The sequence below is a fragment of the Haliaeetus albicilla genome, chromosome 12, assembly GCF_947461875.1.
Source record: "Haliaeetus albicilla chromosome 12, bHalAlb1.1, whole genome shotgun sequence".
Lineage (NCBI taxonomy): Eukaryota > Metazoa > Chordata > Aves > Accipitriformes > Accipitridae > Haliaeetus > Haliaeetus albicilla.
This window is the reverse complement of record NC_091494.1, coordinates 28,693,662-28,708,247: the sequence shown is the minus strand read 5'-3', so window position 1 is coordinate 28,708,247 and position 14,586 is coordinate 28,693,662. Positions and strand designations below refer to the sequence as shown.

At 57.4% G+C, this 14,586-nt stretch overlaps 2 protein-coding genes across 5 annotated transcripts; both read right to left on the bottom strand.

Moving 5' to 3' along the window:
• Nucleotide 1: 1 nt before the first annotated feature.
• On the bottom strand, nt 2-13,170 carry TTLL13 (tubulin tyrosine ligase like 13). Of its 4 annotated transcripts, XM_069798760.1 has the most exons (16): nt 13,061-13,170; nt 12,400-12,440; nt 11,020-11,138; nt 10,353-10,483; nt 8,857-9,013; nt 8,432-8,575; nt 7,216-7,301; nt 6,849-7,074; nt 6,122-6,306; nt 4,964-5,152; nt 4,305-4,488; nt 3,776-3,973; nt 1,805-2,159; nt 850-1,097; nt 107-214; nt 2-31 (listed from the first exon to the last, which is right to left on the bottom strand). In XM_069798760.1, the coding sequence occupies exons 1-14, from the start codon at nt 13,168-13,170 to the stop codon at nt 859-861; spliced, it is 2,364 nt and encodes a 787-aa protein (XP_069654861.1). In that variant the 3' UTR covers nt 2-31; nt 107-214; nt 850-858. The 4 variants fall into 4 exon arrangements, with proteins under 4 accessions (XP_069654861.1, XP_069654860.1, XP_069654863.1 ...); XM_069798759.1 differs by having other exon boundaries at nt 6,849-7,301; XM_069798762.1 differs by lacking the exon at nt 8,432-8,575.
• Nucleotides 12,692-14,583, bottom strand: GDPGP1 (GDP-D-glucose phosphorylase 1). Its single transcript, XM_069798771.1, has one exon. It carries the CDS (start codon nt 14,516-14,518, stop codon nt 13,406-13,408), a length of 1,113 nt encoding a protein of 370 aa, XP_069654872.1. The 5' UTR covers nt 14,519-14,583; the 3' UTR covers nt 12,692-13,405.
• Nucleotides 14,584-14,586: the final 3 nt, after the last annotated feature.

Here is a 14,586-nt window from a genome sequence, read left to right as displayed (position 1 = left end):
CCACTCCTCAGGCTGCTCCTGCCGCAGGAACCTGCGGGCACGGGCACGGTCAGCGGGGCGCGGGCACCGGGACCCGACCACGCCCGGCCCGGCCCCCCCCACTCACCGCATCTGCTCCATCGCCTGCCAGGTCAGGGTGCGCTCGGGGGCTCCGCGCCCCCCGCCCAGCTCCCGCTGCAGCCGCCGCAGCCGCGCCGCCGCCCGCCGCCGTGCCCTGCGGGGGAGAGAGATGAGCGGCCCGGCCCCCGGCCCGGCCCCGGTCCCCGACCCCCGGTCCAGCCGCCCCGCACCTTTCGGCCTCCTCCAGCGCCCGGGCCGGTGACTCCCGTTTCCCGGTCCACGCCGCCGCCGCCTGCCGCGGGGCCCCGGCGAGGAGCGCGGCCGCCCGCAACCCGCGCCGCAGCAGCGCCGCCATGGCCGGGGACCGGGAACGAGGCGGGGCCGGTGGCGGGGCGGGCCGGGCTCGGCCCGGCGGGGGAGGCGCGGGGCCCCGGCGGGGGTCTCGGCCCCGCGCCATGGGGGTGCCCGGCGCGGCCGCCCCGGGGGTCCCGGTGCCGGGCGGGTGGTCGGGGGGACGAGGGGCCCACGACGGGCAGGCAGCGGGGCAGCCTCCCGGGGGGCTCGGCTGCTGCCGAGGGGGGTGCCAGCCCACGGCTTGGCAGCGGTAAAGCTGCTGTGCTGCCCGGGGGTGCGCAGCAGTGGGAGCCCGGCTGGGGCCCAGAGTCCAGTCAGGGGGTGCAGACAACCGGCCCCTGGCTGGGACAACCCTCCCCGTCCAGCAGCCGTGGTTCTTCGGCGAGCACCCGCAGGGAGGAAGGCCGAGCGTGGGCGTCCCCTCTGCCACATTACCTGTGCTTTTCACGCTGCAAGCGTGCGACGCACCAGCACGGTGCGAGGCACACGTGTTCTGCACGTGGGTGGCAGAGGAGATGGTTTACTCCTGGACTGCAGCACAGCTGAAGGTGCCATCGGATGTGGCATTCCCCGTGCTGGTTGGGGACCCCGGGTGAAGGTGCCGTTGGCGGTGGCATTCCCCGTGCTGGCTGGGGACCCCGGGTGACAGCTGCCTGTGTGGAAGGACAGCCTGCCACCTTCACCTGGAAGAGCACAGGCAGATATGGGGGGCAGGCAGACACCGGCAGCTCTGTGTGTCAGCAGCCTGCTGCCACCTTCTGTGATGGTGCTGGGCCCTGCCCCTGCTCCTCCCTGCTCTTAAGGCTGCCAACAGCCTAAGCCAATGGTGGGGGAGCAGGGGGGGAGGTGGGCAGAGCTGGGTGAAGGTGTGGGTGGTGGGAGCGTGGGTGTAGTTCTGGAGGGGACGTGGGCAGCAGGGAGCAGCATGGAGGGAGGGAGGGAGGCCTGGGGAGAGGCTGGGGGCCGTGCTGCATCACCACGTGTCTCCTCCGTATATCCCACAGCTAACGTGCCCCTTTGGCTGTCCTGTCTGCTGCGCTTCTGACCCGACTCTGAAGTACTTCGGGCTTCTCGCGTTCCCCATCCCAGCATATCAACCCTTGGTCCTGGGAAACCACCCACTTTCTTCCTTGCCCCAGCAAATGGGACGCTACCAGCCTCGGGCAGAGACTTCCAGCGGTCACCAGTTCCCAGAGAAGAGTGCGGTGTCACCTCCACAGGGCCTGAGCACCCCAGGGACTCTGAGTTCTATCCATCCCACCCGTTCCTCCCACCCCAGCAAGGCCAGGAACATCCACAGCTCCCAAGTGTCTGCCCATGGCTCCGGCTCACTGACTTGAGCCTCCACGAGGCAGCCACTTAGAGCCAAAGGAAGGTAATGCATACTCACAGCCTTCAGCCTTGTTTCCAGTGCCAGGGAGCCACTGGCCTCCTGCCTGCAGCCTCTTGGGTTTGGTGCAGGGCTGGGTAACTGCTGCCATCCGTGCTGTCTGGCCCCGCAGCCAGCCTGTGTCCTGTGCCCAGAGGCCCCGCTTGTGGCAAGGGATGCTCTGGCCTCGAATGGAGAGGGTGCCTGCGGCAGCAGGATCCGAGCCTGGGATGGCTGGCAGCTCGGTGTTGGCTCTGGCATTGTGTATGAACTGCCGTCCCGAAGATCGGACTGGACCTCCCAGGAGTGAGAGGGAGTTGTGCGTTGTTAAGCAGTGGGTCTCCTGGCCCCCAGGCGCCTCCCAGAGAAACTGTGGCTGGAAGGAAAGAAAGCAGCTGCGGCTTAGCTCTGGAGGCCTTGGCAAGAGACAGGAAGGAAAAGTCTTCTCTAGTTATCTACGGTCGCTCAGTAAAGCGTCACCCTGCACTTTCTTCCCAGGCATGGCACAGTCACTGTCCCAGATTAACATCATCTAAGGGGTCACAGCAGCTGCCTGCCTGATCTGCCTGCAGCAGTGCTGAGACACTCATCCTCTGCCCATAACAGTGGGCTGAGCTGGAGCAGGGTTTGTGTAAAGACATGCCAGAGCAGGCTGGGAAGACTCAGCGATAAAGGATCTGACCCACTCCCAAATAATCCTTCACTGTTGAAAAAATTAGCGAGATTTTAGGCAGAGTTTGGGTTTCATGTTCCGTTCTGCTTTGGTAGAGGAAAAGGCAGCTGCCATTAGTTCTTACAGATCAAATCCCATCTTAGACTTAGTTTGTTAAATTAAATGGACTATTTCCAATTTCTCCTAAGGTACTAGAAGACTCCTAGGTCCTGAATAATTCCTACAGCTCTGGTGCCTTGACTTTGTCTGCATCCCCCTGAGGTACGTCACCCTTCCAGCCAGGAGCAGGCCCCCTTTCTGGAAACAGATGGGGTGCCACTGGAAGAGGCAATGGACCTTGCACAGTTTTTAATGAATCGCAGGTCCAGAAGTAGCCCATCCCCGACACAGCAGGCGACAGCCACCCTCAGTGCTCCAGAACAGCCCTTGTCACCCAATGGAGCCCACAGGTAACAGACTGTGGGCTTCCTCGTCTGGTTTTAGACCAGTAGCCCGGTTTGGGAATTGGCATGGCAGCCAAGACTCAGTTTGAGACAACCATGCAGATCTCTAGGTCCCAACCCTGGTTCCCCTGGTGTAATTCTCTGTGAAGCCCAGCTTTCCTCAGCTGTGTGCCTTGAGACTGTCTGGGATGCAGCAGCAGCAGTGCTGAGGGTTTACACTGTAGCGTGCTCTGGCAGAGCAAGGATGACTCTGAAGGGGGAGCCCCAGACTGAGGGCTGAGCCCTCTGGGGTTTTAGGCACATGCACTAACTGGTCACCTTCCCCATGTGGGGAATGGTGTAATGTAGAAGGCAAGATGTTTAGGGAGAGGCATTGTTTGCAGTGCAGAATTCACTTAGTGATTTTTTTTTTTTTTTTTTTTTTTTAAGACATCCCCATGCTTCCCTTCAGGCCCTCTTTGCTGCATGCACTCCTTTACCATGCTCCTAGCCTACGCAGGAATTCATTTTATTCAGCTAGAATCGTACTACTGCCCTGAAGCAGTAGCTCACACTAAGCTGTGTGCTGGGGACAGCAGTGTCCAAAACGCAGTATCGCTGTGGTCTGTTCTTTGGAATACTGGGGAGAGGGGTCTTCTGGGGAAGGGTGCTCAGGGGCTCTACACAGCTGACTGGCACAGCCCCAGTGCACCCACTGGAAAGGGAAAAAGTCAGTAACTGTATGAAAACCCACAGACCCAGATGCTACATTGGATCTCATTTAACTGAGCCACACCGGAGATGCTCAATGCCCATGGCTCATTCCTCAGGATCCTCCCGCGAATGACTTTCTCCTGTGTTGGCCTTGCAGGATGGATCTGGGCAATCTTCAGTTACCTGGTGTTTGGGGATAACAGTGCAGGATTTCTGGGTGTCAGCTGGTCTGTCAGTTGCGGGGAGCAGCTGGGAGAGCTGATCTATGATGCCCAGGCCTCGGATAAGGTTCTCACGTTGCAGAAGAGCATTTACTCGTTTCTTCTCCTCATCTTCCACAATATCCTGGGGTTGCATAGAGTCGTACTGCATGCGCCGTAGCTTAGGAAGGAAACACCTGAGTTACAGCAAAGTTGAAGCTGTAGTAATGTGCAAGGGAGACAAAGCCACAGACTGCTCCGAGCCCTAAGGAGAATTACAGACTTCGAGGTGGAGTGGGATGAAGATCCTGGTGGGAGCCACAGCAGGGAGGCGACAACAGCGGTGCTTGCAAGTACCTCCCAGCACAAGCTGCCAACTCTCTGGACTTCATGAAGGGGAGTCCAACCTCGTAGTCCTGTTCCTTGGGAGACACCCACGGCCCAGCACTGTTCCCAGAGCTATGTTATTGCCTTTGAGAGCCCTGTGAACAGCCACTGACAAAGCAAGGTACCTTTCTATCCCACATCCTGGTGCTTCTATATGTGAGGCGGGTCATAGGAGCTGTGGTTTTATTACAGATCTGGGATTTGTCCCCAGCTGACTCTCCATGCAGGTCTTCTTTCCTCTCTGTTTTCTTCTTCCTGGTAATGGCTTCCAACTTTTCTTTTTTCAGGCGAATTTCCTCCAGTTGCTGCCTGCCATACAACAGTAGTCTTAGTCACTGGTACGAGAAGAGCCATAATAGCAAAAGGCTATTACGAAGCCTTCAATCTGAGGACATTTTACTGCAGTCAGAAGTTCTGTAGGGAATAGACTATAATAGAAGTGTGCCAAGAAATAGGCCAGGAGTGCTTTTAATAAAAAGAGACTCTCACCGCTGTGAGAAATGCCCTTGAATTAGGCTGTGCCGGCCAGAAGGGTGGAGGACACTTGCGATATGGTGCTGCCAGAGTCCAAAAGTCAATGGAATATTGCATTTGCCTCTCAAGGCTACATGCAAAAGGAAGTTGCTTTGCTATGGTGACACAGCACATGCAGACTCCTTCCCTTCCACCTCTCACTAGCTTGCTTACATCTGTAAGCAGCAGAGTTGCTCCCAAGAAGGGATCATAAGCAAGCAGTCTCTATGCCAGCCCTATGAGGAGTAGGTTTTCCACAGGGGCAGTGTACCTGGCACACTCCTCTCGTGCTTTGGATGACACTGTTTCCTGGAAGAGGGAGCCACTCTGCTTGAAAAACGGCTCATACTTCTCTGTTCCACATGCTGGATAAATGCGCCGGTAACCGCCCAGGTGTGAGTTCTCGTACTTTTCTGCCTGGGACAGCCAGGCAGCCTGGTTGCTCTCTAACTCCTCGCGTCTGCAAACCGGGAGAAAGCACAGGCAGGGAGCTGTGATAGGAGGATCCAGGTGCTGTCCTGGCTGAGGGACAAGGGCCTAGCTAGCACCTTCCCCTGTCTTTCCCCGTTTGGGAGCCTGTTTCACATGGGTGCACTGCAAGGAACCAAGACAACCCACACTTCTTCATCTTCTCCCTGTAGAGTGCTGGTGAAGCATTTACAGATCTGTCCCCTGCCACCCAGGCTCACACCCTGCCCCTCAGCCTTTTCACCCAACTACTCCAGTTACAAGGGAAGTTCAGTTAAAATGGGCCTATTCAAGGCGTATCTGCCACCCTGCATGCTGCTGGGAGCTTTCCTCGCTAGCAGGGAGCTCAGAGCAGCCGAGGCTGCAGGCGCAGGCACAACGCAGGGCTAACACACTCAGCGTCTCCAGCCCAGAGTGATCTCAGGTCTCCTAATTGAAATGGGAGCTGTAGGCAGTTCCTGCCTCACCCTGCATGGCAGGAAAAGCCCGGGCAGCAGGCTAATCTAACATGGCCTCATGAAAGGACATGCAGCCAGAGAAGGGGGGGAAACCCTCAGCCCTGAGAAAGGAACCCTTCTCTGGAGAAGGGCCCCATGCCCCCGGGTGCTCTTGGTCCCTGAAGCAGTGCTGCTGTCCATCCTGCGAGCTTCACTGAGAGCCCACAGATGCTAGCACTGCCCATCGGCACTGACAGACGTGACAAGCAAGACGCAGCTCAATGGGGATGACTCTGTACAGGGCCCAGAGCACCAGGTGTCTCGGATCTCCTAGCACCAAGAGATGAGCCCTGGCTCTTCCTTGCAGGATGCAGATGGCTTGGGAGAGCTCTTCCCAGAGGCTGTATAGTGCCACGGCCTCTGGGAGCTCTAATTTGGAGCCAGCTAGCCTTGGTTTTATCCTGCTCTGCCATGCCCCATCCTTTCTCACTGGGGATGTGCAGCACTGTGGGGAAGAGCAATACCTGGATGCACGGAGAGTCTGATGGCCCTGGAGGAGCCGTTCCTTTGCCCGCTGTTTGTCTTCCTCCAGCACCTTCCTTTTGTTACAGGCATGCACGTTTATCAGGTTGATGGTATCACAGAGAAGAGCATCCTTCACCTCACGGTCTAGGGGAGAGTCCGTGGTGAAGCTGGGAGAGTGGTTCACCTGCCAAAACAAGCAGCTAATCTAACCTGGCAAGTCCCAGCTCCCAGAAAGTGCTGCCAGCAGCCAGCTTGCTGGCCCCCAGTCTGCTCCCCCACACACTTTCCATGGATGTTCTTCCCTGTAACAGCAAGAGAAAGCAGGAGGCTGCAGGCAGAAGCTGGTTCTGTCCTTCTGCAATGTAATGCCCATCCGCGCCACAGGTCATTCAAATCCCACACCCCACAGGACTATAGGCATGGGGCAGCTATCATAAATTCAAGACGCTTGTTACAGGTCAAGGAGTCCTAAGGTTCAGGAAATTCCCTGCTGTTAGAGAGGGTGTACAGGGAACAGGTTCTTAGATCCCGCTTAGCCTACAGCAGGTTGCTTGGCTACTTGTCTTCATAGCCTGTTCAATTTTGTGAACGAGGTGGCCCTTTTTAATCAAACGAGTTCTGTCCCTCCCACCACCCCTTGTTCTGGAGCATTCCCCAGACAAGCCAGCTCTTGGCTGTCTGCTGCTTCCAGAGTTGCTTCAACACAGGAGGAGACTCCTTCCTCACCTCTAGCAGCCAGGGCTTCAACTTTCTGTCTACCAAAATGTCAAAACCCAGTATCTCAAAGCAGGCACAGCCAGTCGTGTGGTTCGGAAAGCAGCTTTGGTAATTGTGCTTCACAACAGGGTGAGCTGAAATAAGAGTCTTTATAATAATATCTTCAATATCTTCCCAGAGTTTTGTTGTGTTGTAGCTGTTATCTGTCATCCAAGCATTCAGGGTGGACAGTTTCCTGTGTGGAGGACAGGAGATGATAAGAACTGACCTGTGATAGCATGTTTGCCCCAGGAAAGATGGAAGTAAACCAGTGTCCCAAGTGCAGCTTTCCTGCAGGATGTGCACAGGGCATTGGGGTACATGGACAAGACAATACCTCTTACTGCCCGTCATGTCATCCTGGACAAAGTTTTCATTATGTTTGTTGATAGCATAATTGGTCAAATGCATGCAGATATCATCCTGAGAGAGGAACAGCAAGATACTTTCATTTACTCTTAACCACAGAGCATAAATAGAAACAGCCCCATTAGCACTAGTCTAGCCACCAACTTCGCCTGCTTCTGCCTCTTGTCTGTGGCGGTGACTTGCAGCAAAGAGTTAATCATGCTGGTGATTCCTTCTCTAGCCAGAAGTTAGAGCTAAAAGAGCTCTACCCTCTCTGCTCCTCTGCCCTTATCTCTGCGGGAGAGCACAGGAGTCAGCTCCACAAATGCCATTCCAACTGTGGCCTCACTGACAAACAAGGGACTCCTCAGGACAGAAGCTGCAGCAAATTTCTGCAGATTCTTCCTCTTCTTTCACTCACCCAAAGCAAAAGACGTCTCCAAGACATGCACATAGTGGAGTGAGAGAGGGCATATACATATGCAACTCTGGGTCAAGCGGGCAGATAACCAGAAGCCTGGGGTATCTCGGGGCAGCCTGTGACTGTAGCACAGCAATCCAACACTACAGTCCATCCTCTGTTGGGATTTTACAGGTTACAGACTCCTGCTTGGAGGTGGGCACGGCCATACTCTGGCACCTTCCCTTCCCAATTCCTTCCTCTCCCTGTCTCTCCTAGGCTGTTCCACTACCACCAGATAATCCCCAGGTCCCTCTTTTCTGCCTGAAGTGCAGGCAGACAAGGAATGGCGTGGACTTGAGAATGCTCATAAAGGCAAGAAGCAGTAGGAATGTTGCCCAGACACACCATGGGATCTCCATCCTTGCAGGTTTTCAACACCTGACTGGGTGAAACCCCCAAGAAACCAGATTTGAATTTACTGTTGACCCAGTTTTGAGCAGAATGTTGGACTCGAGACCTTCCAAGGTTCCTTCCAAGCGAAACAATTCCATGATTCTGTGATAATGCCAGTAAACAGCCCAAATGTGGGGCCTGGGAGCAGATCTACTTCAGGCACTCCTGAAATACCTCCTGTGAGGAGGAGGAGGAGGTATAGAGGAAGGGGAGAACAGGAAAGAAGAAAGCTGGGTCCCATGACACCCACCAGTCCCTGCCTTTTTAAGGTCTGGGATGCCCCTACGACGAATTAGGGACTAACACCTACAGATACTATGCGAGTTCTTTGGAAACTTCCCTTTTTTACCAGGTTTCTGCTGCTGGGATCGATGTACCTCATGGTGGCAAACCGGGCCAGACCCTCCTTGTAGACAAAAATCCTCAGCGGGTCACAAGATGTGACCAGCACATAGATACGCATGTCAAATTTAAAGCCATCAATGAGGAAAGGCTGTGAGAAAAAAGGCAGGAGCAAGCATGAGCAAACATTGCTAGGTGTGCTGCCGATTCCTTAAGGTTGGCTGCTCTATCTGCTTTGCTTCCTTGGCAGCTCAGCAGTGATGAGAAAGGCAAGCTTTTGCCGTGCCTCTGCTGTGCTGCAGCCACCCCGGTGCCCCTGGCAGATCCAGGAAGACAAGAGACAAAGGGCAAAGGACACAAGGAGGATGTGGGATGCTGGAAGAGATGGAGGTTGCAATCCTCCACCTGTATTTTCGAGGCTGTCCCCATTACCTTAGAGATATACTGCTGACAGATCATATGCTCTCCATGTTTGATCTCCTCTGGATTATGCGTTATGAAGATACCTCTCCCTTGGCAGCCGCTGTCTGGCTTGCAGATGAATGTTCTGTTTTTCCTCACACGCCTGTAGGCCTGGAAATCTCCATAGCTGTGCAAGGAAGGGGTAACTGTTACAAGCTGCAAAAAAACCAGCCTCTGTTCTCTCTCATAACAGTTAGGTACTCAAACTATGGTGCTGTGGGCCAGTACAGACCAAACTTCTGCAGCAGAGGAATAGTACACCTATTCCTGATGTACATGAGTTACAAATTGGCCCTAGGTGGGCCCTAGCCCACCATCTCTCTAGTGGGCACCACGTTTAGGGGAAGAGAGAGGCGAACAGGACAAATCCCTGAAAACAGTGCCAAGAGCAATCCAAGTCCAGGAAATGCAGCCTGGAAAAGAAAGATGACAGAACTAGGTCTGTCTTCTCCAGAAATGGGAAGACTGGGAGTACACATGGCAATCACCTTCCTGCACATGACACGCTATTAGCAAAATGCAGCAAGCTGCTGTTCTCCAAGGCCAGTGCAAACAGGAGAAGTCGTAAATGCTGATACTTCAGCAAAGATACTTTAGGTCAGATACTAAGAAAATCATTCTGACCATGAGGAAAGTTCAGCTACAGAACAGGTGACAGGAGCCCAACTTCGAGATCTTCAGGAAACAGTAAGAATAAAATCTGTCTAAGACTGGATATCTTGTCTCCTTGCAACCACCCAAACTCCAAGTGCTCTTTGGTCTCTTTCAGCTATGTTTCTATCATTGCTTGCCTGTATATGATCAGAGAAGCCAGGCCTTCTGCCCCAAAGCTTGAGTAATTTGGTGATGGTTTACGTCTAACTGTATATGTACTAGCATAGTGACCTGTGCTGTCCCACTACCCTCCACCATCAGTGTGCTCCACTGCAGCGGATGGCAGAGGTGCAGGGGGCTGTGAAGACAGGCGTCACAGTCGGTGGGGTAGAACTGCCTCATGCTCCAGTCCTGTGCCCTCCCTGGGTGAGCGACCGGCACTGACCCACACGGTGGGGAAGGGAGCCTGCCACACTGCCCTGCAGTTGCCTCTCCCATTTGCCCTGAGCCGCTGAGAGGCCTTCCACCGAAACACCAGTTTACACTTCCCACTCGCCTGCTGCCCTTTGGCTTTCCGGGCGGGTCCTTCTCCCCAGATTTAGCCCTTTGGCACGCGGTCTGCCCAGCAGCAAGCCACACAGCACAGAGGACACCATTCCACGGGCTAATTCAATCTAACTGCAATTAAAGATGTGTGAAACTAGAAACGTGTTTCAACACCCCATTCCCTTCCAGGGAAGGTTATGAAGGCCCAGGCCAAGCGATGAGATCTCAGAGAGGCCCCCCATCCCTGCCCTGGCTGTCAAGCATAGTGGTTCCCACTACCTAATTTCATAGCCCTGTTCTCAGCTGCATTAATGCGTATCACTCACTCAGCTGGCAGGCACCAAGTGCGGGGAAATATATTGTACTCCTTGGGGAAGAGCCTGAGCATGCGGTTAAGGTTGCGAGCCAACAAGTCCTTACGGCAGATCTCTATCATGCCTGGAAAATGGTTGATTTTCTGAAAGAGGTGCAGACAAAAAACAGAATCAGCAAAGCAACAGCAGGGATCCTCCTCGAGACCTGAGGAAAGCCCGCGTACGGAGAAACTGGCCTGCAGAACAGGAAGCTGGGCCTGCAGTTGCCTTGAACATCTGCTGAGGGACAAGATTATGCTACAGCTGCTTTATCTGAACTTCACCCATGTGATTTATCTGCTTGTTCCATCTCAGCCCTGAAGCTCTCCCTCGCTAAAATATCGCAGCTTCAGGGAGCCGTTTGTCATCAAGAACCATTTATTTCATGCTACATTAAAGGGGTTGGCGGCTTTCCAATTCACACTACTGCCAAAGCATTGCCAATGGCACCGTATCAGAGACACAACAGAAGTAAAGGCTTGTGAACCTGCGCCCTCTGCTACTGATGCAGAGAAGGGGCACAGGTGCTAGCTGGGACACTGCTGTTTCCTTCTGCAACACGCTGTTCCACTAACAGCCCCCGTCTCACCCTCCCTCCTGAGCTCTTCCGACTGGGCAGCCTTTGCATGGGAGTATTTACCTGAAACCGCTTCATTTCCATGACGCGCTCCAGAGAGACTGAGTAGTCCGTCCAATACACTGTCCACTCCTCATTCTCTCCTGCTTCTTTCAGCCCACAGCGTAATACTGCCCGCCGCACTGTACCAAAGCAAGCACATGACAAGGGGCCCGGCAGAGGATGTAAGTACCAGGGGTTATTAAATCCCCAAAATAACCAGGGACGGAGTGTGAAACAAAGATCTCCAGGCTGCAATTCTACTCTCAGAGATGCAAGGTATTGGCGGGACCCTTCAGGAGGTGTCAGAAACACAAGCTTTACCCAGCTAAACTCACCCCCAGCCTCTGGCTGCAAGTGTACTGGGAGCTATCAGCCCTGTAAGTCCACAGTCCCAGAGCACTTCCTGAACCACAGCAGGCTTGAATCCGCTGTGGGTCTGACGCCACATGGGCAGATACAAATCTTCTGAGGGTATGAGTGTCATCTTCAAAATCAAAAGTTATTTGGCAGCAGAACACACAAGCTCTGGAGCAGAAGGCTGCTGCCAGGATGGTTTGTGTAAGTGCCAATTCTGAATTTGGCCTCTCACAGGGCTGGGGAGGCGATGAAGGTCAACACACGTTAGGCACCGTTGTGAAATGGTTCTGGTTCCTGTGGCGCCCGTGCTGCCACACCACCTCCTGCTGCGGGTACCCATCCACCTCCTGTCACCAAACTGCCCAAGCACAGCCTTAGGCAAAACGCACCTGTCCCTCTTTATAAAAACGGTGTTCCTCGCACAGCTGACCAGGCTGTGACCTTCAACAATGCCAATGCGGTTGCACTGCTACGATAGTTGTTAGCAAATAGGCTGATAACATCCATCAACTGCTAGGAGTCTGTTCGTTTAAGATACAGCTTGTGGCAGCAAAGAAGAGCAAGACAGGAGAGGGGACCAGCTCCCTGGAGCATGTCACAGGAGATGGACAGCAAAGGGAGAGGTTCCAGGTACCAATCCTACCTGTTCCATCACTGGCCTTATGTTAAACAGTTGAGAGCTCTCACATCATTTCCCCAAGCACAGGTACCGATCTTGCATTGTAACTGCCCCTAACTAAACCCTTCTCGCCAATCTTAGCAGATGTTTGGCAAATGCAGATGTATGGGGAGGGTCGAGGGCTTGCACTGCTGTTGCACATTTTCTGTCTCTTTAAACCAGAGGGCACCTCAGTCCAAAGTGTGAGAAACTGTACTTTTCACAGGGGCCCAAGTCGCTTGCAACCACTAAATACCTAAACCAAAAGCAACTGTGCAGTGGAAATTCGGTGGCAGCACTCCTCCCTGGCTGAGCAGACACCCATAGAGCTTGCCATGTGTCGGTGGGCTGATCCAAAGGGACACCCTGCAGCATCTCGGACTTACCGCTCTCGTACTTGCAGCTGGTCAGATTGATGGAGGGAACACTGGAATTGAAAGAGAGGACAGAACAGCTGCTCAGCGAGGAACCCGGCCCGTCCCGGGCACGGGCGGGTGGAAGGGAGGGAGACAACCGCCTTCCTGCACACACACAGGCAACTTGCGCCCCACAGAGCTAACAGGCAGATCTGATCTGGAGCCAACGCGAGCTCAACAAGCTGCGAGGCAACAGGGCAAAGAGGGGTCCTGAATGCAGGGTCTTTCCTCGGACATGTCACGCTTGGGATTATTGGGACAATTTAGGGGAAAGAGCATTTATTTTCCGATTCAGAAGGTCCAAGGAAAGCCTCTCTGGGGCCAAGGACCAGAGGGCCCAGCTCAGCATTGCCCCTCGGCGTCGGGCAGGGCCGGGCCCTCGCTCCCGCAGCCCCGGGGCTGCGTCCCGCCGGGCTCTGCCACCGCGCCCGGGAACGAACGCGAGTCCGCCGGTCTGTACGGCGGGGGGGAGCAGGCAGGGCCCCACGCTAACGGCAGAGGGGCGGACAGGCTCCCCGAGGTCCCGGCGGAACACGGGCACAACGGCCCGGGAGCGCGCGGGAGGGCCCTGCCGGGGCTGGGGTGGGGCTGGGGGGCCGCCTCCCGTCCGGCGCACTCCCGGCGCACTCGCCTGCGCTTCCTCCGCCTCTTCCGCGGCTCGGGACCGGGGGGGCCACTGGGGGCAGCGGGCAGGCCCCGGGGGGGTCCCGGGGCCGGCCTCCCGCCGCCGCCCGCCTCCATCGCACCGACAGCCAGGGTCGCCCCGTTACCATGGCGACGGGGACGCACTCGCCGGGCGGGGCCCGGGCGGGGACACCCCCCCCGCCCCCTCCTCACCGGCCATAGCGACGCCGGCGCCGCCAGCCAGAGCGGCCTCGCGCGCCTCCGCCGGGCCCGCCGCCGCGCAGCGCCTCCTGGCGGACGGCGCGGAGGCAGGCGCGCCCTTGCCGGTGCGGGGGGGCGGCCCCGGCCCCGGTCAGCCCGCCAGGAGCCGCGCCAGGTCCTCGCCGAGACGCAGCAGCTGCGGGTCCGGCAGGAGGTGCTCGCGGATGGCGCGCAGGGCCTCGGCCTCGGTGATGTCCCGGAAGAGCGGCGCCGCCGGCAGCGGCAGGTAGCCCGCCAGCTCGCAGAGCGCCACGTTGAAGGCCGCGCCCGCCTTGGCGCCGAAGCTGGGCCTGCGCGCCCACAGCAGCACCCGCAGCCCCCGCCCGGCCCCGGCCCCGGCCCCGGCCCCCTCCGGCGGGTCGCCGCGGGTGACGAAGACGTTGTAGGCCAGGCCGGTGTCTGTCAGGTGCTCCGCCGCCCGGCAGACGTCCCGCGCCAGCGTCTCCAGGCCGGCGGGGCCGGCGGCGTAGAAGAGGAAGGCGGGCGCCGGGACGTCCCGCAGCAGGCTGAGGCCGCGGGCCGGGCAGAGGGGCTGGGCGGGCGCCGACTCCACCAGCAGCGGCCGGGCCAGGTAGAAGGCGTGCAGGTGGAGGTGGTTGAGGGAGGCGCAGGCCCCCAGCCCGTTGAAGCCCAGGCGGAAGCCCGGGTGGGCGCTGAGCAGCGCCGCCTCCAGCCCCCCGCGGAGCAGCGGGGCGGTGAGGGCCTGCGGCAGCCCCCGGTCCGGCTCCGGCAGCAGCAGGACGTGGCCCTGCTCCAGCGGGCTGACGTTGATGGCCACCAGGAGGTAGTCGGGGGCCGCGGCACCCCCACCCCCTCCTCCTCCTCCTTCGTCCGCCGCCCTGCGCAGGCGGAGCAGCACCTCGCCGGGCCGCATCCGTGTGAAGTTGAAGGCCCGGGGGTCGAAGGGCTGCCGGAGGCTGAGGACGGCCTGCGGCGGGCGGCGCTCGGTGCCGCGCTGGACGTTGAGCTGGGCCACCAGGCTCATGGGGCCGGGCAGGACGCGGGTGGGCAGCGGCCCCAGCCGGTACCGGAACAAGCCCCGCTCCATCCTGTCGCTCCAGCCCTCCAGCAGCGCCCGGTCGAAGCGGGAGGGCGCGGAGCCCGGCTCGCCCCCCCAGCCAGTTCCCTGCAGGACAAAGTCCTCCTCCCCATAGACGAAGTCCTCGGGACTGGGGTCGCCCGGCGCCTCGCTCGCCGCCGCCATGCCGGGAACCGGTCGCTCCCCGGCTTCGCCGCGCTGCCGTCAGTCACCGCCCCAGGGCGGGGCGGTCC

Coding starts and splice junctions, on each gene's coding strand:
- TTLL13 (XM_069798759.1), bottom strand. CDS start 13,170: ATGGAGGCGGGCGGCGGCGGGAGGCCGGCCCCGGGACCCCCCCGGGGC. Junction 12,441..13,060: donor AAGAGGCGGAGGAAGCGCAG/GCGAGTGCGCCG, acceptor TTTCAATTCCAG/TGTTCCCTCCATCAATCTGA. Junction 11,139..12,399: donor CAGCTGCAAGTACGAGAGCG/GTAAGTCCGAGA, acceptor GCTTTGGTACAG/TGCGGCGGGCAGTATTACGC.
- GDPGP1 (XM_069798771.1), bottom strand. CDS start 14,518: ATGGCGGCGGCGAGCGAGGCGCCGGGCGACCCCAGTCCCGAGGACTTC.